Genomic DNA, 26,977 nt, shown 5'->3' with positions numbered 1-26,977 from the left:
CCCAGCTCCTGCCAACCTAGCAGTTCGAAAGCACGTCAAAGTGCAAGTAAATAAATAGGTACCACTCTGGCGGGAAGGTAAACGTCATTTCCGTGCACTGCTCTGGTTCACCAGAAGCGGCTTAGTCATGCTGGCCACATGACCCGGAATCTGTCTGTGGACAAACGCCGGCTCCCTCGGCCTATAGAGCAAGATGAGCGCGCAACCCCAGAGTTGGTCATGACTAGACCTAATGGTCAGGGGTCCCTTTACCTTTACCTTTTACTAAATACAGAAATCTGAATGAATTGGGCCTCTAAGGACCAAAGGAGACATACTGCTGGTCACACAGTTGCACTTTCTTTGGCAAACAGCTCAAGGGACACCCCCAGGACAACAAAGTGGTGAGCTTAACCCTTTGCCTCCCATTTGGCTCCCGGTCAAAATGTGCCACACTCCTCTCCAACGATTCACAATGGGAGAAACTGTCCAACTATACAAAGGGAGTTTTCTTCAGATTGTGATTAGCCAGGGTGGGGTAGGGTGTTGATTGTGATCCAGCTTCACTGGATCTCCACCAGCTCCAGTGTTACAAGAGAGGGAGAAAAGCTTTTCTCTATCTGCTTTCTCCAAGCCATCCCTAACATATGTCATTTCACCTCTCACTTGCCCTTTCTGTAAACTAAAACTTCCCAAGTGTTGCAGCCTTTCCTCAAAGAAGAGTCACTCTACACCCTTGGTCATTTTGGATGCCTTTTCCAAACTTTTCCCAACTCTACAAGATCCTTTCTGAGGTGAAGCAACCAGAAGGGGACACAGTACAGTCGTACCTTGGTTTTCGAACAGAATGCGTTCCGGAAGTCCATTTGACTTCTGAAATGTTCAGAAACGGAAGCGTGGCTTCCGATTACGCAGGCGCGCCAGAAACAATAGCAGAAGCTGCATTGGATGTTCGGCTTCCAAAAAAAGTTTGGAAACTGGAAAACTCACTTCCAGGTTTCAATTGTTCAGGAGCCAAAACGTACGAGTACCAAGGCATTCGACAACCAAGGTACAACTGTATTCCAAATGCTGTCACACCATAAGACATTACAGTGGTACCTCGGGTTACATATGCTTCAGGTTACACATGCTTCAGGTTACAGACTCCGTTAACCCAGAAATATTACCTCGGGTTAAGAACTTTGCTTCAGAATGAGAACAGAAATCATGCTCTGGCGGTGCGGCGGCAGCAGGAGGCCCCATTAGCTAAAGTGGTTCTTCAGGTTAAGAACAGTTTCAGGTTAAGTACAGACCTCTGGAACGAATTAAGTACTTAACCTGAGGTACCAGTGTATGTTATCAGCCGATTTATTTTCCTAATGATCCCTAGCATGGAATTTGCCTTTCCACAGCCACTGTACACTCAATTGACATCTTCACTGAGTTATCTGCTACAGCCCCACGGTCTCGTTCCTCGTCAGCCACTGCTTCTTTGTTATGACTGGAATACAAACGTAGTCTATGTGACGGTAGCTGACATCACCCATTACAACATTTCCTCTTTTGGACACTTCCTCAATTTCATTCTTCATCTCAAGATCTCCTTGAGCAGGGAGCATGATAGCATGTCTCCAGAACTAAATTACTCTTGGGTCCCCATATGACCATGCACAATGATTCTCTGAAGGAGTCTGCCCCTTTGGGGCAGTGTTAGAAACTCAGATATATCAGCTAGGTGCCAAATGGCTGATTGAACCAAGGTTGCAGTCACCAAAATGGAACGCCTAGTTGCCATTTGGGGGCAAGATAGCTCTAAAGTCTTATTTTTCAAATGATGGACTGATTGTGATTGATTCTCAGTTAAACATCTGGCTTGTTCAGATGACAACCTCAAGTTAGGTTAAGAGCTTTGAGAACTTAAAGAAGAAAACTTCCTTGATCCAGGGACGGTCCACATATATATTGGCCTATTCCGACCTCTTTTTCTTAATGGTGACTGCTCCTGTTCAGGCTGCACAGAAAAAGCATTTGGGTTCCAGAAATTCATTCCGATTGTGCAGATAAAATATAACTACAGTGGTACCTCGGTTTACGAACTGAATCCGTTCCGGAAGTCCGTTTTTAAACCAAAGCCATTCTTAAACCGAGGCGTGCTTTCCCTAATGAGGCCTCCCTCTGCCAGTGCCCTTCCACCATTCGGCTTCCATTCGTAGACCGAGGTAAAGTTCGCTAACCAGAACACTACTTCCAGTTTTGCGGGATTCGTATACCGAATAGTTCGTTAACAGGGCTGTTCTTAAACCAGGGAACCACTGTTTTAGAATTCTACGTGATGGGGTATTAGTGTGTGAAAACAGTCCAGATCCTATTCTTCCCCAGGTGGTGGAAATGTCAGGCCCCATCCTGGCACCCAGGCATCCTCACCTGGTTGCAAGTGGTCAAAATCCAGATACAAAATGCGCCTGGCACCTGGCTAATTGTGAACACTGCTTTGGGGCATTCTAGCTTGCTGGACTCAATACCCTTTTTGGCATTCAGAGCAGTATAGCCTTCCCTGTCCTTCCTATAGAAGTTTATACCTAGACACAGCTGTATCCCACTGACACTTTCCACCCCAAAGTTTCCTTTATGCTCACTATATCAATTCCACCCTCTAAGGCCAAGGACTCCAGTTCATCCACTGTGGCTCAGAGACTGCACTCTCCTTACAAGACTCCAGTCCTGAAGTTGCAACCTCAAGAGGTAGCATGTGGCATGAAACACTATTCATCAGCTTCCGCTGATGTGCCAGCTGCACCCCACCTTAGACACAAATAACCTTGTCATGCTTATCCATGCATGGATGGCATCCAAGCTAGACTTCTGCAATGCACTGTGTGAAGCTATTTCTGAAGAATGTTGAGGAACTCCATTCAGCAGCCAGATGGTTAGTTCGGTTTAGCTAGAGTGGAATTTTTTGACTGTGTTAAAAAGAAAAAAGGAAAAATCTGTACTGGCTTCTTCTTAGCATTCCAAATGCAATTCAAATGCAGGTTCCAATGTATAAAGCTCTGGAGAGCTTAGTATCAGGGTTTCCAAACACTCATCTTCTCCGATATGACCATGTCCATTCCTGAAGTCAGGGTTGGGGAATCCCTGATGATGCCGGTCTACACCTCCCATCATCCCAGATCACTGGTCCTGATGGGAGATCAACATCTGAAGAGTCATAGGTTCCCTGTTCCTTTCTTAACAGCATGACCTGAAGACGTCCATATTCAGAGGTTAGAAAGGTGGCAAATTGGAACAGGGCCTTTTCTGTAATGGTGATTCTACCGGAGCCTAGAAATATTCATTTGGCACCTCCTACTCCTCTATCTTTGAGGTGAATTCAGTGGTGTGTGTGTTTTTTAAGTCTATTTTTTTCTGCGCTGTGTGTTTCAAAAAAAAAGTGGCTATCAAAGTTTTAACTAACATATATTGAATATCTGTATTGTGTTATCAGTACTTTTTAAGAAATCATCATTATAAGTCATGTTTATTTGCCTGTTGGTAATTCCTCCAGAGGAAAAGCACTAGGAAGGAAGAAGAGTAACTTTCTAGGTTTCAGGAAGTCTCAAAGGGGCTTCACCCTGGAACCCCATTTTTATATATTTATGCTAGCCCCACTGAGAGCAATGCAGTTAGTAAACATGACTAATTTAGGTTCGCTAATTTCAATGAGTCTAGTTACAGGTAGGTAGCCGTGTTGGTCTGCCGTAGTCAAAACAAAAAACAAAAAAATTATTCCTGTAGCACCTTAGAGACCAACTAAGTTTGTTATTGGTATGAGCTTTCATGTGCATGCAGGGTATCTGAAGAAGTGTGCATGCACAAGAAAGCTCATACCAATAACAAACTTAGAGTTGGTCTCTAAGGTGCTACTGGAAGGATTTTTTTTAAAAAAAATTGTTTCAATGAGTCTACTATGAGCAGGCCTTTGGTGATGACAACCCCAGGTTTTTAACAACCCTCCCCACCCCCACCCCCCAAAAAGCGATCCTTTGAGCATACACAAAGGGCATTTCCTTCATTCCTTAGCAGTGTAAAGCCCAGCTGTAGACTTTGGGGTGCCAGTGGGATCCCAAACCGCCTTGAGCCCCAGAACCTCTCTGATGCGACGGTGGTGGCTTTCTTTTCAACGTGCTGTTGGCGACGCTGCCAAGGGCGGCTCTCCCAGCGGAGAAAGTTAAGGGAGGTTTGGCGGTGCGGTTGGGGGAGTTTGGTGGGCGTCAGCAGGCGGCGGGGGGGGGGATCTCTCTCCTCCTCCCCCTCCCCCTCATCCCTCCCTCCCACGCAGGTAAGCTTCTGCCCCTTTCACTCACTTGTCTAGGACGAAGTACAGGTCGTAGGCTCCTTTGCACGAAGGCTCCTCCTGGCCGTGAGCCGCCAGCAGCAACAGCAACAACGGCACTAGCAGCGCAAGCCAAGCCGGCGCCGCCTGGCCCAGCGGATCCGAGGACCAGCTCCTGCAGCAGCCCGGCCCGGCCCGCAGCCCGGCCTCGCTCAGCCTCCTCCGGCCCCCCATGCCTCCTTCTTCTCCCTCTTTGCAAACCGCCGAAGTCTCCTGGCTTGCAGAAACGGAGAGATAGAGAGAGAGCGCGCGCCCTGGAGGAGAGAGGCTGGACGGGGCGGAGAGCCGAGAGCGCGCCGAGGACAAAGGGGAGCTGCAGCAAACTCTGCACAAATCCCGAGAGGAGGAGAAGTCTCCCACCCTGGAGTCCCGCTGGACAAACAATAAGAGACTGCAGAGAGAGAGAGAGGCGGCTGCAGGAAGCGCAAACGGAGCCCCCGTACGATCTGTGCAGGGCAGGCGCGCCTCCCCTCCGGCTCTGCCAAGCCTCCTCGGCCGCTGCTTGTTGCTTCCTTCCCCGCTTGCAAAGTATTGATTGCCACGCCGAACCACCAATGGCAACCCGAAAGGCGACCGAGAGAGGAGATCCGTGGAGAGAAAACTTTGCGCGCGCGCGCCTGGACGTCTTTTCTTTCTGGGTTCTGTCCTCCCTCTCTCCCTTCTGCTGCTGCGTCTCCTATTTTCTCTCTCTCTGTGTGTGCGTGTTTTTGCAATCCCTTTCCTTGACCTTTTATGGCGCGAGGCAGATGTTGTTGTGACTAATTTTCTGTGATTGATGATTGCCAGAGGAGAAGAAGGGGAAGAAGAAGTTCTCCCCACCCCAAAGCCATCGTCTTTTCCGGGGTCTTTTCTTCAGCCCCCTTCCAAGAGGCCGAGAGTGGGCTTGGCCAGCGTGGCCGGATCCTGCCTGCGCTTCGTCTTGCTTCGGGAAAGGACGTTTTTTTCAGAACCGAGCAGAGCGTGTGGTTTCACGGCGCGCGTTCAGATTTGCCAAAAGCAGACGCGCTTTTGTTTTTTGACAGGGGTGGCGAAAAAACATCGGTTACTCCAGCCTGACTATATCTGCTTCTGCAAAAGGCCTCAGGGCTCCAATCGCACCTCTGCAATAAACTCTCTTCAGGGTTGCCATTGTGGTTGCCCGTGGGCACAGTGGCGACCTTGGGGTCTTGCCCTGGTGCCCACAAGGACTCTAAGCCCCACTCACTTCCCCTGATCCTGGGACATGAGGAGCTGAGAGGAGTGTGCCTTTTTTTTGCCCCTGGAAAGTATACAAAAGTTGAGCAGGAAGTTTGAAGAGTAACACTCTCCCCCCACCCCACACCCTTAGTTCTTCACCTCTGTGCTTTTCAAGATTCAGAGTACAGTGGTACCTCGGGTTAAGTACTTAATTTGTTCCGGAGGTCCGTTCTTAACCTGAAACTGTTCTTAACCTGAAGCACCACTTTAGCTAATGGGGCCTCCCGCTGCCACCGTGCCGCTGGAGCACGATTTCTGTTCTCATCCTGAAGCAAAGTTCTTAACCCGAGGTACTATTTCTGGGTTAGCGGAGTCTGTAACCTGAAGCGTATGTAACCTGAAGTACCACTGTTATTCTGCTGAACCTGGCATTTGCCCAGATCCCATGGGAAAGAGAAGTATGTATGCAAACTTGCTTCCTTTTGGAACATGATTTAGAATGGAGAACAAAAACATTTAGAAATACGGTCCAGACTTATGAACTAAAACAAGACTGAAATAAATAGTTCTTTGAGGCCTGTTAACAAACAAAGAGCCAAACGTTTTTGTTGAATGAAAATTGTATACCACCTTTCATTCAAACATCTCAGAAGGGGTTTGCAACGTGAAAAGACAGAATAAAAAGTACATAATGATAATGGGAACAAAACAAAGCCACACCATCCCCAAACACATTTAAAAGGACATAGAATGTTCATCAGCCAAAGGTCTGGGAGAAGAGGAACGTTTTGGCCTGGTGCCTAAATATGTATAATGAAAGTGTCAGGTAAGCCTCCTTGGGGAGAGCATTCCACAAAAACGGAACCACTGCAGAAAAGGCCCATTCCTTTTGTTGCCACCAGACCTCTTGTGGAAGTGGCACACGAGGAAGGGCCTCAGGTGATGACTGCAGGGCCTGGGTAGGTTTATTTGGGGAGAAGCAGCCCATGAGGTATTGCTTCAAGAGTACAACCTAGCTCCGCAGAGATGAGGTCACCAGCCCATCCATTAGCCAAGCTGAGCCCACTGTCTCAGATGGCAGATCAGGACAGACAGCAGATCAGAGTCCTTCCTTCACACAACTTCAGTGGTACCTCGGGTTAAGTACTTAATTCGTTCCGGAGGTCCGTTCTTAACCTGAAACTGTTCTTAACCTGAAGCACCACTTTAGCTAATGGGGCCTCCTGCTGCCGCCACACCGCCGGAACACAGTTTCTTTTCTCATCCCGAAGCAAAGGTCTTAACTCGAGGTACTATTTCTGGGTTAGCGGAGTCCATAACCTGAAGTGTATGTAACCCGAGGTACCACTGTACACCATTCCATCACCTGGCTGGCTGACCAACTGGCTAGCCGTGTTGCCACAGCCAGTCGACCAGCTACAAGACCAGCAGTTGTTGCCTAAGACTCTAGGCAACAGAAAGGAAACCCCAGCCCTTTGTCAGAGCTTGGCCCTGCTGCTGTGAAACTTGAAACAGTGGTTGATACTGTACTCTGGTGGCAGCAACAGGCCCAGTCTAGCACCACCTCACCCATAATGCCTTACTCCAAGGAAGGGATGTTCCTAAGAGATGGAAATGGGAGAGATGGCTCCAGAGGAATATGAGGGAATGTATATTTGAACCCTTGTAAGCTCTGTGCAAACGTTAAGTGCTATTGTTATTGATATGTACCTGGCTCATTCAGTCCCAAAGGATGCCACTCATTTAAAACATCTGCGCAAAGTCAAATCTAAACACAGATGCTATTTAATTTAGCAGACGAGACAGACACAGCACCCTGGCTGGGATGGGCACTTTTCACACTATCCAAGGCTAATACTTGGGGAGGTAGGAAGGCCACACAGCTATGGGTGGGTAAGTGGTGGAGATCTTCATGGAAAGCAACCATATATACCCATGAGGTACCAGACAGTGGGGCTCAGTAGAGGCCTGCATTTATTTCAATGCAGTTTTTGTGTTTCTTGTGAAATCTTTGTATCAAAAGCGTGATTGTAAACAATGGCAATCATATAAAAAAATGCTCAGGGTCTCATACGTGGTTCTCCCTCCATGCTTTTGATCCTCAAAACAGCCCTGCAGGGCACATTAGACAGAGGGGAGGGTGATCACCCAGGCAGTTTTGTGGCAGACTGGGGATTGAACCTGTGTCTTGCTGGGCCTAGTCCAATTGTCTAAGCACAATTGATTGCTGAACTGAGTCCTAAGCAAAGGCTTGCTTCTCTCATTTTTTTCTGGCTCTAAAGTTAGAAGCCAGAACTTTGACTTGGGCCCAGAAGCTAATTTCTAGCCAGTATAGACCCCTCAACACATATATTGAGGCAGGGAATGGGGGGGGGACCAGTGGTAAGCCATAGCCTAGTACTGTCAACAAACTGTCAATTCAACTCCAGCTCATTTCCAAGCAAAAAATGTCAGAGGCGCTGTAATTAGAAGTGCCTAGGATAGAAAGTCCTGAGAACTTGCCAAGCAAATTCTCTGCCGTTGCATTACAGTCCCTTCTTTTAATATTTGCCATCATATTTTGTCCCCATCACACTGCTGCTGTAAAAACCTAAGAGTGTGTAAAAGCACACAAGTACTTCCTACACCAACCCCTGTGATTGCTTGTGGTGCTCCACACACACACACACACACACACACACACACACACACACACATATCCTTGTGCAATTTCAGACCCCTTATTCTGGGGATTTTTCCAGACTCCATTTATGGCAACATTTTTTTAATTATTGCACTGTACAGTGGACGCTCGGGTTGCAAACGTGATCCGTGTGGGATGCACGTCCGCAACCCACAGTGTTCGCAACTCGCAGCGGTGCGTCTGTGCCCACGCAGGTTGTGATTTGGCACTTCCACACATGTGCTACCACCGAAACCCAGAAGTAACCCGTTCCGGTACTTCCGGGTTTCGGCAGTCCATAACCCGAAAAAACGCAACCTGAAGCGTCTGTAACCCGAGGTATGACTGTACTTCCTCTGGTAGTGTCATGCAAACCTGCCATGTGGTATCGATGGGAATGGCTTTGATGTGGCAGAAATCGTTTGACGCCCCACCATCTTGGGGGCCCCAGTCCAACTCAATGATCCCATGAACCACACCTACACCACTTTTGACCTCTGACCTCAAGCATGTGGGTGTGGCATTTGAAGGAAATGCTGTCCGGGACCTTGGATAACTTTTAGGTAACAAGCGGCCAATAAGTCCAAATAATAACAATACCCACCATCTTGTTTTACTTATGAGATTGACAGGCTCACAACACAGACCTCTGCATCTGTGCATAATGTCAAAGTCCTTTTCCTCTTCATCATTTTTTTTTGGGGGGGGGGAATCTCGGTAGGCCTTCTCAGCAGTGGCACCCTCCCTGTGGAACACCCTCCCATCAGATGTCAAGGAGATAAAGAACTACACAACTTTTAGAAGACATCTGAAGGCAGCCCTGTATCAGGATGTTTTTAATGTTTGGTGTTTTTATATGAGCTGTAATCCACCCAGAGTGGCTGGGGAAACCCAGCCAGATGGGCAGGGTATACATAATAAAAGTATTATTATTATTATTATTATTATTATTATTATTATTATTACTACTACTACTACTACTACTACAGTGGTACCTTGGTTCTCAAATGCCTTGGTTATCAAACAACTTGGAACCCAAACACTGCAAACCTGGAAGTAAGTGTTCCGGTTTGTGAACCTTTTTCGGAAGCCGAACATTCTTCGTTTTGAGTGTTATACTTCCATTTTGAGTGCCACACTTCCGTTTTGTGTGTTACACTGAGGTTTGTCTGTTTTTGCTATTTATTTTGTGTTTTTGTGGCTCTGTGTGTGTGTGTGTGTGTGAGAGAGAGAGAGAGAGAGAGAGAGAGACTGTGTGGAACCCAGTTCAGCTACTGATTGATTGTGTGACCGCAGTACATTGTTTATTGCTTTCATTTTATGGATCAGTGGTCTCGTTCGATAGTAAAAAATATGTTAAATTGCTGTTTGGGGGGTTGTTATTAAAAGTCTGGAACGGATTAATCCATTTTGCATTACTTTCAATGGGAAAGTGCACCTTGGTTTTAGAACGCTTTGGTTTTGGAACGGACTTCCGGAGCGGTATAGGTTTGAGAACCAAGGTACCACTGTAATATTATTATGGATACATATCCTTCTAATTTGGAGAAAGTGGGTTTTTTGTCCTTGCTTTCATCCTCCATTTTGGGGGATGTGACATCCATCGCCCACTGCATGTTAGAAACGGAAAGTGTTGCCATTCTAGTAGCTGCCGATTCATTGTTATCCAAACCACTATTTTGATTAAGAGGAAAAAGGGGTGACCGTGCACCACTGAGGCATAATTCTTCAATTATACAGCCTCCCACCACCAATGTATCCCTCGTAAGTAGAGGAAGATGACAGCCTTCTTTAATCCTTTTTCCAGGAGTAAGATTGCAGCCAAGGTCCACTGTTGAGCGCTTCAGTTCCACTCCCCAACATCTGTTGTTAGTCTTATTATCACATTTGTTTTAGCCATTCAGCGCCCACTAAGAGAACAGCCCTCGGTTAAAATTCCCTGCGCATATGTAGGCAAGCAACAAGTCATGTCAAGAAATACAGCTGTTCTGGAATGGAAGAAAAATGTGGCATTGCTTCATGTTAGATGGCTCTTGGTGACTTGAGCGTGCAGCAGATGTTCTGTGATGCAAAAAATCAGCTGAATGTGATAGTTTATTGCACCTTTCCCTCCACCACCTGTCAAATTTCAGCACAATTGGATTCAGCTATTGCTTTGGTACCCCAGTCTGAATTTTAAAAAAACTTGATAATGAGACATCCTGATTGTGATGGGACTTTCTTCTGTGTAAGCAAGCTCAAGAACTTCATCTGAGGCTGCAGTCCTAAGCACGCCTAAGGTAAAGGTAAAAGGACCCCTGACTGTTAGGTCCAGTCGTGACCAACTCTGGGGTTGCGGCGCTCATCTTGCTTTATTGGCCGAAGGACCTGTTGTACAGCTTCCGGGTCATGTGGCCAGCATGACTAAGCCACTTCTGGTGAACCAGAGCAGTGCACGGAAATGCCGTTTACCTTCCCGCCGGAGTGGTACCTATTTATCTATCTACTTGCACTTTGACGTGCTTTCAAACTGCTAGGTTGGCAGGAACAGGGACCGAGCAACGGGAGCTCACCCCGTCGCGGGGATTCGAACTGCTGACCTGACCAGCAAGTCCTAGGCTCTGTGGTTTAACCCACAGCACCACCCACGTCCCTCAAGCCTACCTCAAGCGTCCCGCATGCCTACCAGGAAGCAAATCCTATTCGACAGAATGGCACATACTTCCAAATCACCAAATTCAGGCTCAAGCTACTAATCTCATGCAGCATACCTACTCAACATATATCAGGTGAACCCCTTAACTATCATGGCTTCCCAAAAGAGAATGTTAAGGTTTGAGGAGGCAGTGGGAGATCAGCGCAGTGCTAGTGTAGCAGCAGAACCAATCTGACACCGTGGCCACACTGCACTGAGCTCCCTGCATTTTGTCCTTCACCCTCTCAGTTACCAGCAGTGACACTGGGAATCTGGGAGAGCAACACTGCCCTGTTTGCATCACTATGCTGACACCAAGCAGGAATAGGCCTGATCTCAACCATATCTGTTGCATGCTGCAGCACAGAGCTCTTTAACCTCTTCCCACCCAGTGTGAACTGCAAGTTGAGGCTCCTGCCAGTGAGCTACAACAAACTGCTCGCTCCTGTACTCAAGCCAGGAAGATGAAGAGGAAGAGTAGTGAGCAGCCAGAAGGAAGAGTTCCATGAAAACCTCCATTAGGTTGGGAGATAGAAGGATAAATGGCCTTACGGCTGGTGAGGGGCTATTTTTTCCAAGAGCAAATCAGTAGGTGAAGCACATGCTGTTGGCTCTTCTTAGAATCAAAGAGTTGTAGAGTTGGAAGGGACCCCGAGGGTCATCTAGTCCAACCCACTGCAATGCAGGAATCTTTTGCCCAACTTGGAGCTCCAACCTATGAGCCTGAAATTAAGAGTCCTGTGCTCTACTGACAGAGCGATCCCAGCATTTGCTCAGCACTTGACAATCCAATAATCTGTACTCCCAAGTTTGGTTTTGTTTTCTCAGTTGCGTTTATGATGTTACTGTTAAAAACGAATAAAATACATTTAGAAAAAGAGGGGGGAGAAAATATGGCCCCTGTTCAAATGGAGTCAACGGGCAGAGGTCTACAAAATGACTTGCAACCCGTAACGTATCCTAAGGCCTCCACAATGGCCAGCTGTACTGTCTCTTAAGAGCAATGTACCTTTCTGAAGGTAATGGATGACAGCCAGTGCTTCTAAATACCAAAACAATTTCCAAAGGGGAGGGAAGCTCATCTTTTACATGATACTCTTATGAGTTTTGCAAATCCGTCTTTCAAAGCTTCTTGGCTTCCATGAAAAGGCAGGGACTTCTTAGCAGAATTTCATCTGCTTTGATGTCCGAACATTGAGACATAACTCAAGAAGATCCCGACAGTCTAAGATGAATGTCACCAATGGATTATTTTGGACAAATATATTGCTTTACGGATTAATTGTTTAATTTAATTTTACATTTTTATTTTTTTTACCCTTGTTAAACCTCCCCTGCTCTTTGAATTAAGATCTTTCTTGTTCGTACATGATAAAACACAAGAAGAATTGAGCAGCAGTTGCACCGGTGATAAGCTAGCAGAGTCAATATCTTTAATATCCGTCATTTCCTTGACACTTCTAACAAAATTCTTTCCCCAAACTGAATTGACAGTAAAAAAGAAAAAGGAGTGGGGAGGCACACCGTAAGACTTCACACAGAATTTTAAACAATGCGCTTGTTAGATTCAATCGCAACACCATTCCAATCTTGTGAGATCAAACACATCATTTCTGTTTTCCCTGATGTCGCCTTATGAGCAAAAGCAGCCATTTAAGCAAGAAACATTCAGTTTCCAATGGAGCCACGAGCCCTTAGAATGCTTGGAGCAAGTGTTTGGGTTGCCAGGAACTTTCTTTTGGGTGGTCCAAGGAGAAAAGTGATTTTAAACAGCTGATGTGTGGCTAAGGTCTGCCCATCCAGATCTGCTATGCTAAAGAGCAAAGATATAAGGAGGCTCAATTCCTGGTATCTTCAGGTGGGACTAAGAGAGACTCCTGCCTGAAACTCTAAACTCCTGATACCAGTCAGGGTCAACTGTACTTGGTTAGATGGACCAGTGATCTGACTCAGTAAAGGGAAGCTTCTTCTGTCCTAAATTGGAGAAGACATCCAAAGAAATCCACACCTGAGGGCACAGTCACATGGGGAGGAAGCAGAAGGATCTCCCACATCTTTAGGAAGTCAATAGCAGTCTGCTGAGTATGAAGCCTAGTATGGAGGCAAGTTGTGCTGGTCCCGTGGGTTACTCAATAGGCGAGGTCCAAGTCCAGTCCGTGGTCAAAGGTGCAACGTGAAGGCAGTCCGTAGTAGCTGAAGCTGGGTGCAGGGCAGGGAGTCAGGTGAAGTCAGGGACAGGCATGCAAGCAGGGAGCCAGGGCGGGTCAGGACCACAGGCAGGTAAGCAGGACAGGGTTCAGGCAAGAACTAGCAACCAACAATGTTGCTCCCGCAACTTGGGACTGGGGCTAGCTGGCTTTTATCTGCCCCAAGGCATAGGGCGGCCCTGATCCTCTGGTGACTCGCCTCTCCTGGCCTGGAGGCGAGCACTCCTCCTGCAGGAACGTAGCTCGGGAGAGGCTGGAGGGTTACCGGACCCAGAGGCAACCTCAGCTTCCTCTGACGGGGCTGAGAGTGGAGCACCTGCAGGCAATGGGTCCTCAATCACCTCAGGAGCCAGAGCAGACTCAGCTGATGCCTGCACCTGAGGATCCAGCACAGGTGAGGACCCTTCAGGCTCATGCCCCAGCCCCGGCTCAGCTGGTTCTGGAAGCAGGGACTCCTTTGCAGGCTCAGGTTCAGCATCCGAGTCTGAATCCCAGGCCATCACACAAGCAGAACTTAAATTGGGTTGTCAACATGATGCCCTAGAGATGTTGGACTCCAACTCCCATCAGCCCCAGCCATTATGATCAATGGTCAGGGATGATGGGAGCTGTAGTTAAATAACAACTGGAGAAGACCATGTTGGTGACCTCTGACTTAGGTCAAATCTGCAATTCTATGATTCCTTGTCATCTGCCTATGTGATGTAGTGGTCAGAACATCAGAGTCCACAGTTCAAATCACCGCTCAGCAATGGAGCATTTTGGGTGGCCATGGGCCAGTCATCTACTCCCAGCCTAACCTATCTACATAGTTATGGTGCGGAGGACCGTGTCTGCCATCTTGAATGATAAATGCAAGGAATATAAATGTGGTTTTGCATTGCAGAAAAATGGTTTGCAAGCTGTCCACCATTAACCCATCAAAGCTTCTGAGAACTTTCAGGGTTCTTGAGAATAGAGTTTGAAAACCACTTCCATATAGCAGAACACTTTGAAAGGAATTATCTGTAGCCTGAGTACATCAAATGATTACATGAGGACTAGCCTCAGTGACTCATTTCCTGTGTTTTACAGATTTCAAAATCTGCTTTTATACACATTGTTTTTGTAACTTAAGTGATGAGCCAAGCATCACTTATCATTTGCCCCCACTGCACCCTGGTGTTATCTGGTATGTCAGGGTTTATTTATCATTTATAGTTATTTACAATACATCACTTTTATTGCCGCTTTCATGTCCTGAGTTCCTTGTGATCATTGCCTTGTTTATCCTGATGAAAATGGTTGAGGTTTGAGATCTTTTTTAAAAAATTACTGCTGTTTTTTACAGGCTCTGAAACTGGGAGATAGTGTCTTCATGAAAGCCATCCAATGGGTACACAAATAGGGGATAGTTTGAACCCAGGTTTTTGAGACCAGAGACTAATGCTACCCATAAAACCAAACTGGGTACAGTGGTACCTCGGGTTAAATACTTAATTCGTTCTGGAGGTCCGTTCTTAACTTCTTAACCTGAGACTGTTCTTAACCTGAAGCACCACTTTAGCTAATGGGGCCTCCTAATGCTGCCGCACTGCTGGAGTACAATTTCTGTTCTCATCCTGAAGCAAAGTTCTTAACCCAAGGTACTATTTATGGGTTAGCAGAGTCTGTAACCTGAAGTGTATGTAACCCGAGGTACCACTGTGCTTTGGCCATATGAAAAGGTACTTTTGAGCTTCTCTTGTAATTGTTTTCATTTGACGAATGCTAGAAAATATCCCTCAAACAGCATCATAATGGAGCAACCCGGGGGTAGCTACTGTGATGTTGTTGAACTCCAACTCCCATCAGGCATGGACAATAATCAGGGATGTTGGGAGTTGTAGTCAACTAACATCTAGTGAGGCACCTAACCATAAGCCTGCATTTTTATCAAAGCTTCTATATATTTCAATCAAGGCTTGTATTTAAAAATGAGCTTAAAAAAGGATTTTCAAATGTTTCATGCCAGGCAGAGAAAACCTTGGCCATTCTCCTAAGACAAGAGGGCCCCATTGATTTATAGTAGAAAAACAATTCTCAAAGTCATAAAAAGGGAGAATTACATATGCTGCCCCAAGGCTGAAAAAACACTGGGTAAGATAATACTAATGTGCCTCCCAGTAAAATGAGCCAGATCTTCTTTCTAAGGTTGAAAGGCCAGGAGCAAATGGAAAAAAAAAACATTTAGCTAGAAGAAAGAGAGCATTTTTGGGGAAGTCTTTTTCTAAAGCCATTCTTTCTTAAACTGAAGAGGCTTCTTTTAAAAGCTGTTTTACTGAGTTTCTTCCTTTTTACTTTGAAAAGCTTTATTCTTTTAAGAGGCTACCTATGATAAATGTATGAAATATATTAGCTTAAATATATTGGCTTAAATGTAATTATGCAAAGGATTTAAGGAATGCTAGATTCTTATTTCATATGGTTGTAAGAGTTGTATTTATCCTGAAATTAAGTCAGCCACCAGCCCCCCCCCTGCCAGACAGAAGACGCCATCCAAGCAGTCTTGATATATAGTTGTCAGGCATTTGTTTAGAAACATTAAATGAAGGAAATCTTTCAATGTTGATGTGAAACTCAAGATCCTTGACATCTGTTGAACATAAAAATGTAAGATTAAACATTTGTTTTAGAAGGCAATAGGGCAAGAAGGGCAAGAGGTGAGCTGGTAATTAAGATTCCATGTAAGATATATTATTACTTATATGTCATATATATAGCTCTTTGTCTCCCTTATAAGGGCAAGGAAATGGGTGTATCTTTTGTGGGTGTATTTTTTGTGATTGGTTCTAGCAAACAGCCAATAGGAATTTCAACCAGGCTGATTGGACAGAGGCAGCCACAGGAGGAGCAAAGGGGGCTGGATTAAGGGAATATAAGTGCTGGCCAGAATGGCAGGAGGCCAGGCCAGAGCTTGGTAACCATGTACCACTGTGCCTCTTATTTATTTGTCTGACAAATAAATTACTATTTTAATTTCTCTATTGCTGCGTTGAATATTTCATTCCAGCTAAGCGTTAACCACAAGCAGGGTGCTACACTAGAAGGCACCATACGGTCTACTCTTGCAGTAACCCTGCCTCCACCATTACACTGAATGCCAGCTGCTGAGCAGAATGCTATTGCACTCATGTCCACCTTGTGGGCTTCACACAGGAATATGGTTGGCCCCCATGAGGTTAGGATGCAGCCCTAGATGGTCCACTAGCCTGATCCAGCACGGCTCTTATCTTCTAATACCTTTAGCTCCCCACAAACCCTGCAGCTTGTCGCCCTAGTGTGAACTCCTAGAGGAACTGATGTTTGCATCATCCTCTCCCGCTCCTGGCCACACAACAAAAATGCTGGCTGGCTCTTCCCTGAACCTGCAAAATCTGGGGATTGTTCTGCCAGTCCTCACTCGAAAAGGAAACTGCATTGAGCCAGGATGTGAAGAAGATCAGTTTCAGGAAGGAAGGGAGAGCAGCCGTTGAACAAGTGCCTCTCCACTTCCTGACACTCTCACGAATTTGCACGCCACCATGACTCCGCTCCTTATTGATCTCAGAGACACAATGAGCAACTGGAAACAATAGGTTTTTATTTTGCTTTGCCAGCATTCACAGTCCAGGTAAATGGAGGCTGGAGGAACATTACATAGTTGTCAACTTTCAGATTTGAAAATAAGGGATCAGCGGCCTTGAAAATAAGGAACCAGCAGCCTCACCTGTCCTGGGGACAGTCTACGGGATATCTAAGAATTCGGGATAGCAGCGGGAAGCAGTGGGAAACGGCGCTGGAATAAGGGAATTTCCTGTTTAAAAAGGGAAGGTTGACAGCTATGAACATTGCCCAGTTGTGGGGCGTGAAGGCTGCTTCCTGCAAGGCCCTTTCCACCTGGCCTAGGGTGCAGGGCCCACACTCACCAGCCCTACTATGTTACATAAATATGTATTCTGTAGTTGACCTCCTTTGTTTTTTGTTTTGAAATCTTTAAGATAATATTTTAGTTTTCTGTTATGTTGCTTTGACTGTATACTCTACTTTCTTCAGATTGTTTTATCTATGTTTTATTGATTTAATATGCTGTAAACCGCTTTGAGATTTTTCTTTAAAATATAAAGTGGTATAGAAATTTGAAAAATAATATAATATACCTATCCATTTTTAAGGAAATCAGCCCTGAGTGCTCACTGGAAGGACAGATCCTGAAGCTGAGGCTCCAATACTTTGGCCACCTCATGAGAAGAGAAGACTCCCTGGAAAAGACCCTGATGTTGGGGAAGATTGAGGGCACAAGGAGAAGGGGACGACAGAGGACGAAATGGTTGGCTAGTGTTCTCGAAGCTACCAGCATGAGTTTGACCAAACTGTGGGAGGCAGTGGAAGACAGGAGTGCCTGGCGTGCTCTGGTCCATGGGGTCACGAAGAGTCGGACACGACTAAATGACTAAACAACAACAACAACAATATAATATAAATGGGCCATCTTTCTATTGCACTCTCTGGGTGTAACACTGATTTGAACACTCTCCTTTTTAAATTCCCTTGAAACCATTTTTCCTGACTGACAACAGAATGAGTGCTGTTTTTTCCAAGCCTAGTTTCATTTTTTGGCAACAATAAACATACCCTGGGTGAAATCCAGCACTTCTGTGCCATTCACAGAATGGCTTTTGATCCACCTGGGGCATCAGCTAGCACACAGTTCTTCAACTTTGGGTGCCCAGATGTTGTTAAGACTGCAACCGTGCATCTTCCACAGCCAGATTAGCCAATGGCCAGGGACAATGAGAGTTATGGTCCAACAGCATCTTGGGGCCCAAGGTCAAAGGACTGTGCACTATCATAAGAGGAAAAACAGTTTCCTTCAGTCCCCCTTTCCACTGCAGTCCTCTGTGCCTCTGCGCTCCCTGAAACTCTATACCCTAGGACTGGGTTAAGACAATATGGGAGGTGGCATGGAGGTGCAGTGGGAAGAGGAAATCCTCTTCCATTAGTGCTTGCTTTTGCTGGATCACCAGTGTGGTGCAGTGCTGTAGAAAGTTGGACTGTGGTTCAAATCTCCAGGTGTTCAAATCTCCAGGGTTCATATCTCCATGAAATTGACCAGGCAACCTTGAGCCTGTCTCTGCCTCTTAGCCTTACCTACCTCACAGGGTTGTTGTGGGTACTGGACCGCTTTGTGGGGATTGTACACCACCATGAACTCCTCAGAGGAAAGGTGGGATTTTAAACAAACAAACAAACAAACAAACAAACAAACAAACAAACCAGCTGTTCCATGAGTAGGGCAGCAGCTCTAGAAGTGTTTCATGCATATTATCTCAATAACTCTTATTACAAGCCGATAAACAAGCCAAAACACAGCCATCTTTCAAAAATTCGCACTTCTTCAAATTTTGCAATGCAGTTCTCCAGTCAATTCGTGTTTATCTTTTAGTGAAAATAGCATACATAGAAATAGAAAATCCAAAATGGATAGATACTCCCATTCCTACCTGTAAGGTAAATCTTTGCTATTATCGCCACATGATGGGTTGAGGCTACATACATACCATACTTTTAAAGTGCATGATACACGCATCCCAAGGAATCCTGGGAAGCGTAGTTTGTTAAGGGTGCTGGCAATTTTAGCACTGTGTGGGGTAAACTGCAGTTCCCAGGATTATTTGCGGGAAAGTAATGTGCTTTAAATGTATGGTGTTCAGGCAGCCTAGAGCCCAATGAATTGCCAAGGGCCTCCTTGCTGAGGTGAGCACATCATGAGGCAGATACTTTTTACACCTCATTTTCATAGTCACTACATTATGGCAGCAACTGCATAGGAATGAGTACCGAAACTGCATGACCATGTTGGAGGTTTGATAGTTGTTTAATTTTTGTTTCACTCTCAAGGATGTGATATACCACATCTGGGTTCAGTTGACCACATGTGGCTAATATGTTAAATATGGAGGCAAAGGAAATACCATAAAAATATTACAGAGATGACTGAGGTTCACAAGGCAGGAAGTTGGAAGTTTTCAGTGTGGTTGTTAGCAAACTGCTTTTAAAGAGGGTGGCGGGTGTCCTATCCTTTGATACAGTTCAGTTCTCTGAAACAAGATACAGCGCAGGAGAATTTGGTAATCGACTGCGGTTCAAGGTTTCCAGATCAGAATGCCTGAACCCTCATATCCCAGCTAGATCCTTGAGATCATCTACAGGAGCAGTAAAAGGCAAAGGACCCCTGGACAGTTACGTCCAGTCAAAGGTGACTATGGGGTTGCGGCGCTCATCTCGCTTTCAGGCCGAGGGAGCCAGCGTTTGTCCACAAACAGCTTTCCGAGTCATGTGGCCAGCAGGACTAAACCGCTTCTGGTGCAATGGTACATGGTGACAGAAACCAGAGTGCACGGGAATGCTGTTTACTTCCCACCACAACGGTACCTATTTATCTACTTGCATTGGCATGCTTTCAAACTGCTGGGTTGGCATGAGCTGGGACAGAGCAACGGGAGCTCACCCCGTCACGGGGATTCGAACCACTAACCTTCCGATCAGCAAGCCCAAGAGGCTCAGTGGTTCAGACCACAGCACCACCCCTGTCCCCTAACTGCAGGAGCATCATTGGTCGGACCCCAAATTATCGAAGCCCATTGGACAGCAACAAGAAACTGAGACTTTAGTGTCATCAGCTGAATTCTCTGGAATTCACTACCAATTGAGATTCAGCAAACACTTTCTGGTTCAATGTTTAAGTGCCTGCTGAAAACCATTTTTTTAATTCACCCTGGCATTCAAGAACACATCTTTCCATAATACTGTTACAAAGTGTGTGATGCGGTGGCAAAAAAGCTAATGCTATTCTAGGCTGCATCCACAGAAGTATAGTGTCTAGATGAAGGGAAGCAATACTACTACTCTACTCTGCCTTGGTCAGACCACACCTGGAATACTGTGTCCAGTTCTGGGCACCACAATTTAAGAAGGATGTTGACAAGCTGGCATGTGTGCAGAGAAGGGCAGTTCATGGAGGAAGAGAGTTCACAGCATTACATCTCGAACCTTTGCTAACTGGCTCCTCCCCTTCTCCAAATCTTTCTGTTTTACAAGGGACACATTTTACCTGTGTGACCCCATGCCCCTGCCCCTTAACCCTGAAAGTCCCTGTTTTGCACAGATCCAAGGATCCTTCTTTGATGTGCTGATGAATGACCATTGTTTCACAATGGCTTGCACTTAACTAGCCTGGCCAAGCTAGTTTGCAGAAGCTAAATGCAGGAATTTCCCCATGTTTGGCACAGCTCAGGAGAATTGCTGCAGCCTGTATTTTCCCTTCAATACCCCAAGTATTAGCTAAATGCTGACATTCATTAATTTCTATCATTCAGCAACTTCCCAGAATTATGAGCGCCTTTGCACTCCCAGACTCTGGTACCGCAGAGCTATAACAATGCAGTAGTTAGCTGACTTCTGATTTTAAAATTTTATATGGTTTTTACTGTATGGCGTTATGCGTGACTTTTGCAAACCACTCCAATATTTTTTTATGAATAGAGGTATATAAATATTTTTTATAAAGGCAGAAGTTCAAAAGGAGAAGGATCTCCATCACTGTCTCCATGCTGGAGGGAATACACCTGTTGCATTTCTGCAAGACACATTCTTGTGGAATGGAACAGAGACCTTCTGAAAAAAGACAGGAGTTCCATGAAAGTGCCCAGCAATTCAAAAGCACCAGTGTTTTCTTATTTCCCTACAGGAAAACAGACAATAAATGATTAGCAAGCCTACACTATAATGTTAGAAACATCTGAAGATGCATGTACATACCAGAGTGTAAGGCCACATTCAAAGCATACCTTGGAAGCCCCAAAGCACTTTAAACAGTCATGGCTTCCCCCAAAGAATTCTGGGAGCTGCAGTTTGTCTGGGGTGCTGGACATTGTTAGGAACCTTGTAGCTGCCCTTGAAGCTGACCCAGAAACTCCAGCGGGTGCAGAATGCTGCGGCGAGGCTCCTTACGGGGTCCTTGCCATGGGATCACATTCATCCAGTGCTTTACCAGCTGCACTGGCTCCCGGTGGAGTACAAGGTCAGGTTTAAGGTGCTGATTTTGACCTTTAAAACCCTATGCGGCCTAGGACCCTCGTACCTACGGGACCACCTCTCTTAGTATGCCCCACGGAGGACCTTAAGGTCCATAAATAACAACACTTTGGAGGTCCCAAGCCTCAAGGAGGTTAGATTGGTTTCAACTAGGGCCAGAGCCTTTTCAGCACTGCCTCCGACGTGGTAGAACACTCTGTCACAAGAGAATAGGGCCCTGCGGGATTTGACATCTTTCCGCAGGGCCTGCAAGACGCAGCTGTTCCACCTCGCCTTCAGCTTAGACTCACTCTGACCCCTTATATGGGATTGGCTTTTTTGCTGGCCCATGTAAGACCAGCATGGATAGCTGGCTCGGGCGTTTCCTCCCTTTATGGTCTTGATTTATTGGCTACTACTAAAATACATTTTACATTGTATTTTAAGCCGTATTTTAATTAACTGTTTGTTTGTTGTTGTTTCTTTTTTCTTCCTATTACATTTATTGTATTTCATATTTCGAGTTAGCTGCCCTGAGCCCGGCCCTGACTGGGGAGGGTGGGGTATAATTAAAAAAATATTATTTATTATTATTATTAACCCCCTGTTCCCCTCTTGGAGCTACAATTCCTAGAGTAGTCCAACTATCAACCCCTCTTCACATGGGTAACAGCTGGAAAACCTTCCAAAAACTTGGACAACCATCTGGGGACATATCCTAGCCAGGCAAAAACATTCAAGGAAGGTGCCAAGCAGTGCTAGTGAAGCATATAGTGTTGGACAAGAAGATCTGGAGGGCCAGTTAGAGGCCTAGTGAGCTGCATTTGGCCCCCAGGCCTCAGACTCCCCATTCCTGCTCTAACCACTACACTGCACCAGCAGTTGGGGTGTCAACTGACCAGGAAAAGTCAATTTTATATGGCCTCGGTCCTGTATACCTGAAGAAGCATCTCCACCCACATTGTTCTACCCAGACACTGAGGTCCAGCTCCAAGGGCCTTCTGGCAGTTCCCTCCCTGCAAGAAGTGAGTTACAGGGAACCACGCAGAGGGCCTTCTCGGTAGTGGCACCTGCCTTGTGGAACACCCTCCTTTCAGATGTCAAAGAGATAAACAACATCTGAAGGCAGACCTGTATAGGGAAGTTTTTAATTTTTGATGTTTCATTGTGTTTTTAATATTCTGTTGGGAACTGCCCAGGGTAGCTGGGGAAACCCAGCCAGATGGGCTGGGTATAAATATGTTGCTGTTGTTGTTGTTATTGTTATTATCTATACTTCACTTCATCCGAGGAACACACTCAAAATATATATACCATGATAACGAACAAAACACTACCTCCACACACACAGTTTAACAGGCGATATAGATTGTTTTTGCCGGGCGCCTAAATATATGTAACGAAAGCGCCAGGTGAGCACATTCCACAAGTGGGGAGCCACCGCACAAAAGGCCTGTACTCATGTTGCCACCCTCCAGACCTCTCGCAGAGGAGGCACATGAAAAAGGGCCTCAGGTGAGGATAGGGTTTGGGTCAGTTCATATGGGGAGTTCTACGGAGTATTCCCATTGCAGTGAGGAAAAACATCTGCCAACTGCTCTTGTCTGCATATCAAGCTACAGGAGCTGTTTGAAAACTTGGCAACCCTAATCCACCACGTGGCTGTCATGGATCACAACAGCATGTTTTGGTATCAGTCCTGGATATCCTGCCGTTTGGAGGTGAAAGGGAACAGGGTTAGACATGTTGAGTAATATATGACAGAGCAGTTGAGTAATATATGACAGATTAAAACGTTTTTATTATTGGGGCAACCAAATGACTTAAAGCGATCTTACGCAAAAGCAGTAGTCATACACCTTCTAGTGACTAAGTAGAGAAATCCTGTTGATCTCAATAGAATTTACTTTTGAGTAAGCACCCTTAGGGATTGTGCTGTTAGATTTTATTTTATTTTTAAATTTTTGCCTAAAGCTTTGGATAGATACCAATCTTCCAACAACAACAAAAAGAACCTATTTTTAAAAAAACAGCATTCCAAAATGTCTGGAAAATCTACAGTGGTACCTCAGGTTAAGTACTTAATTCGTTCCGGAGGTCCGTACTTAACCTGAAGCTGTTCTTAACCTGAAGCACCACTTTAGCTAATGGGGCCTCCTGCTGCTGCCGCGCCACTGGAGCACGATTTCTGTTCTTATCCTGAAGCAAAGTTCTTAACCTGAAGCACTATTTCTGGGTTAGCGGAGTCTGTAACCTGAAGTGTATATAACCTGAAGTGTATGTAACCTGAGGTACCACTGTACAGAGGAAGAAAAAATATTTGTATCCCCCAAGAGGAAATACGAGCCCCAACGAAAAGAGTTTGTCTTATAAGAGTTAGAAAGATAAGTCATACTGGAGTTTCAGAAATATGGCAGGTAATGAATATCTGTCTAGAAAAATCAGGTGGGGCTTATGCAAGTTTTTAACTTCCCCACCGAACAGTCTTTACGTGGATGATTAAAAATGTATCTCTGCAGAGAACATTTCGTTAATTCATCAGATATTGTAGGTGGGGAAGTTCTCTACATGTTAAAGCCTGCTTGAAGAAATGGATTGTGGGGGGCGATACAGCAAGCGTCTGTAGATTGTGCAAACTGGTGGCCTGGAATACTGGCAATGCCTTATATACTAATCCAGCTGTTTCACACCTGGTGCCTCCAGAGGTTTTGAGGCTGCAACTCCCATCAGCTTCAGTTATCATGCCCTGATGGGAAATGTTGTCCAAAACATCTAGAGGGCATCAGGATGGAGAAGGCTAAAAGAATCATAGAATCATAGAACTGTGTGGGTCATCTAGATGAGGGTCATGTAGCCCAACTCCCTGAAATTCAGGAATCCTGCACACACCCATCCCTGTAAGATCTGATGCTGTAAGATTTTGACTCCTTCCATGCAAACTGAAGGCGGAAACAGGTGAATAAACCTTATTTATTGAAGCTACGACAGTCTCCGCTGTGTTTTGATTCTCCAAAGGAATACAGACTTCAGATGAGTGCCTGGAACCCCCATGGATTCTTATTCCCACTTGGCAGAGAGAGGGGGAGGCACCCCAACTTTTGTAACAGTATGGAACATGTCATGCACACAGCTGACAGTGGCGGACTTGAGTACTATGGCACCCTGTGTGAGGCCCAAATTTGGCTGTGGTCTAAACCACAGCGCCTAGGACTTGCCGATCAGAAGGTTGGCAGTTCATCCCTGCTGCTGAAGTGTATACAGTGGTACCTCGGGTTAAGAACTTAATTCGTTCTGGAGGTCCGTTCTTAACCTGAAACTGTTCTTAACCTGAGGTATCACTTTAGCGATAGAGGGAACCAGGCAGAGGGCCTTCTCGGTAGTGGCACCCGCCTTGTGGAACGCCCTCCCATCAGATGTCAAAGCGATAAATAACTACCTGACATTCAGAAGACATCTTAAGGCAGCCCTGTTCAGGGAAGTTTTTAATCTGTGATATTTTAGTGTATTTCTGGTTTTTATGGAAGCCGCCCAGAGTGGCTGGGGAAACCCAGCCAGATGGGCGGGGTACAAATAATAAATTATTATTATTATTATTATTATTATTATTATCATTATTATTATTATTATTAGCTAATGGGGCCTCCCGCTGCCGCCGCGCTGCCGCCACGTGATTTCTTTTCTCATTCTGAAGCAAAGTTCTTAACCTGAGGTACTATTTCTGGGTTAGCGGAGTCTGTAACCTGAAGTGTCTGTAACCCGAGGTACCACTGTACTGGCGTATGTGCAGAAATCATGTTTGCTGCATACGGTACAGAACTGCCTGGAGTTTTGCTCGAAAGTATCCCAGCTAAGAATAAACCAATGTTAGATTAACAGGGAGGGCATTCTTCCAGGGAAGGAGAGAGAGAGAGAGAGAGAGAGAGAAGTGAAAGTGAGAGAACAGGAGAGAAGGCAAACATTGGAATGTCAAGTGAGTTACTCTTTCTCAGGAACAGGGGAGGGGAGAGAAAATTGCACATGGGAAGAGAAGTGTTAAAAACAACTGCTTCTAGCGCTGCTGCCTGGAGAAAATTATGTAAATATTTATGCAGAGACATCTTTGCCGAGCACATCGAGTGGCATCGTCTTGCCAGGGTGCACATTCAGCAACACAGTTGGAGCAACAGCCTGAAAAGCAGATGTGCCAATTTCCTGTATCTGATTATGATGCTTCCTAACTGCAGCAGAGCTGTGGCAACGTCCTTTTCCTGGTGTGACTCCCCACCTTATTCCACTTTGGGTCATTGCTGCTGCAGTCGGGGCCCAGTTAACTAGGAAGTCTTGCGTTCCTAGGGGGAGCCCAGTCAATGACGTCATCCCTTAGCTCAGTTGCTTCCAACTGTGTTTTGGAGACCCTCCATGCTTCTTCAGAAACTTATTGGGGGCTTCTCAGAAAAGTGTCAGAAAAGCTTCCCAGAAGACAGCTCACCACTACTGATCCTTCCCTGCAGTGTGCAGCCACATGGAATGCTGGGCATGTGCCAATGTTGCACCGCCTGTTCACATGCAGCAATGATGAGGCTGAATAGTCTCAGCTAGAGCTCTGTGTGGATTGAACATGTGCTGCAGGATAAGGATGGGGAATCAGCAGCCAGTAGCCGACAGCGTGGTAGGTCTGTCTGTAGGCATGTGTAGTTATAAATGCTAGGAGAAGATAGGTTTATTAGATATTATCCTTCCTTCCTCACATTTGTGAGTTCAGCAGAGTGCATCCCTCTGCAGCTTAAAGGAAGCTTAGATAGGCTAGTTTTAGCCTTTTAGTTTAAGTCAGGGGTAGGCAACCTAAGGTCTGCGGGTCAGATGCGGCCCAATCACGTTCTACATCCAGCCTGCAGATGGTCCGGGAATCAGCGTGTTTTTACATGAGTAGAATGTGTCCTTATATTTAAAATGCATCTCTGGGTTATTTGTGGGGCATAGGAATTCGTTCATTTATTTTTTTTTCAAAATATAGTCCGGCCCACCAAAAGGTCTGAGGGATGGTGGACCGCCCCACAGCTGAAAAAGGTTGCTGACCCCTGGTTTAAGTAATCCAGGATGCTTTGAGGCAGGCTGGATTCTCCTGGTATTTCCCCCTTTTCTTCTCCTTAAAACAATAATCACACGAACAGCCTTGTAAAAGGTCAAAGTAACATTTGTTGAAGAGTAACAGATACAGCTCAAGGGACGCGGGTGGTGCTGTGGGTAAAACCTCAGCGCCTAGGACTTGCCGATCGCATGGTCGGCGGTTCGAATCCCCGCGGCGGGGTGCGCTCCCGTCCTTCGGTTCCAGCGCCTGCCAACCTAGCAGTTTGAAAGCACCCCCGGGTGCAAGTAGATAAATAGGGACCGCTTACTGGCGGGAAGGTAAACGGTGTTCTGTGTGCTGCGCTGGCTCGCCAGATGCAGCTTGTCATGCTGGCCACGTGACCCGGAAGTGTCTGTGGACAGCGCTGGCTCCTGGCCTATAGAGTGAGATGAGCGCACAACCCTAGAGTCGGACACGACTGGCCCGTACCTTTACCTTTAACAGATACAGCAGCTTTGTTCAGTCAAGCTTAAAATGGTAATTCAGTTGCATAGGCATGCTTACATCTATTTTAAGATGGAGTCTAAGCTGTGGCTCAGGAGTAGCCTATTGTTCTCACATTTCTGGCTTGGTGGTGAGGTGAAGAGTGAAAAGAAGCAGAAAAGCAAAGAGCAAAGAGGAAGTGCCTGGCCAGGTGAGGGGATTATATATGGCTATGCTCTCCCCCTGTCAGGGCACAGTGGGAATGGCTCTCAGAGTTCTCTCTAGCAAACTACAGGGGAAAAAAACCTCTGTGAGCTTCATG

The 26,977-nt window shown here is 45.9% G+C and overlaps 2 protein-coding genes across 2 annotated transcripts in view; one reads left to right on the top strand and one right to left on the bottom strand.

Annotated features, from left to right (window-relative positions):
• Positions 1-5,421, bottom strand: part of ANTXR2 (ANTXR cell adhesion molecule 2) — a 150,135-nt gene extending 144,714 nt beyond the window's left edge. The window contains exon 1 of the mRNA XM_081876994.1: positions 4,305-5,421. Within this exon, the coding sequence (XP_081733120.1) occupies positions 4,305-4,507 (203 nt within the window). The 5' untranslated portion in view covers positions 4,508-5,421. The remainder of the gene's footprint in view (positions 1-4,304) is intronic.
• PRDM8 (PR/SET domain 8) overlaps positions 1-26,977 on the top strand; it is a 147,453-nt gene that overhangs the window by 67,062 nt on the left and 53,414 nt on the right. The window lies entirely within an intron of this gene.

This window comes from Podarcis erhardii, assembly GCF_964252035.2.
Source record: "Podarcis erhardii genome assembly, chromosome: 9".
NCBI classification, from domain to species: domain Eukaryota; kingdom Metazoa; phylum Chordata; class Lepidosauria; order Squamata; family Lacertidae; genus Podarcis; species Podarcis erhardii.
This window is presented reverse-complemented; position numbering and strand designations above follow the sequence as displayed.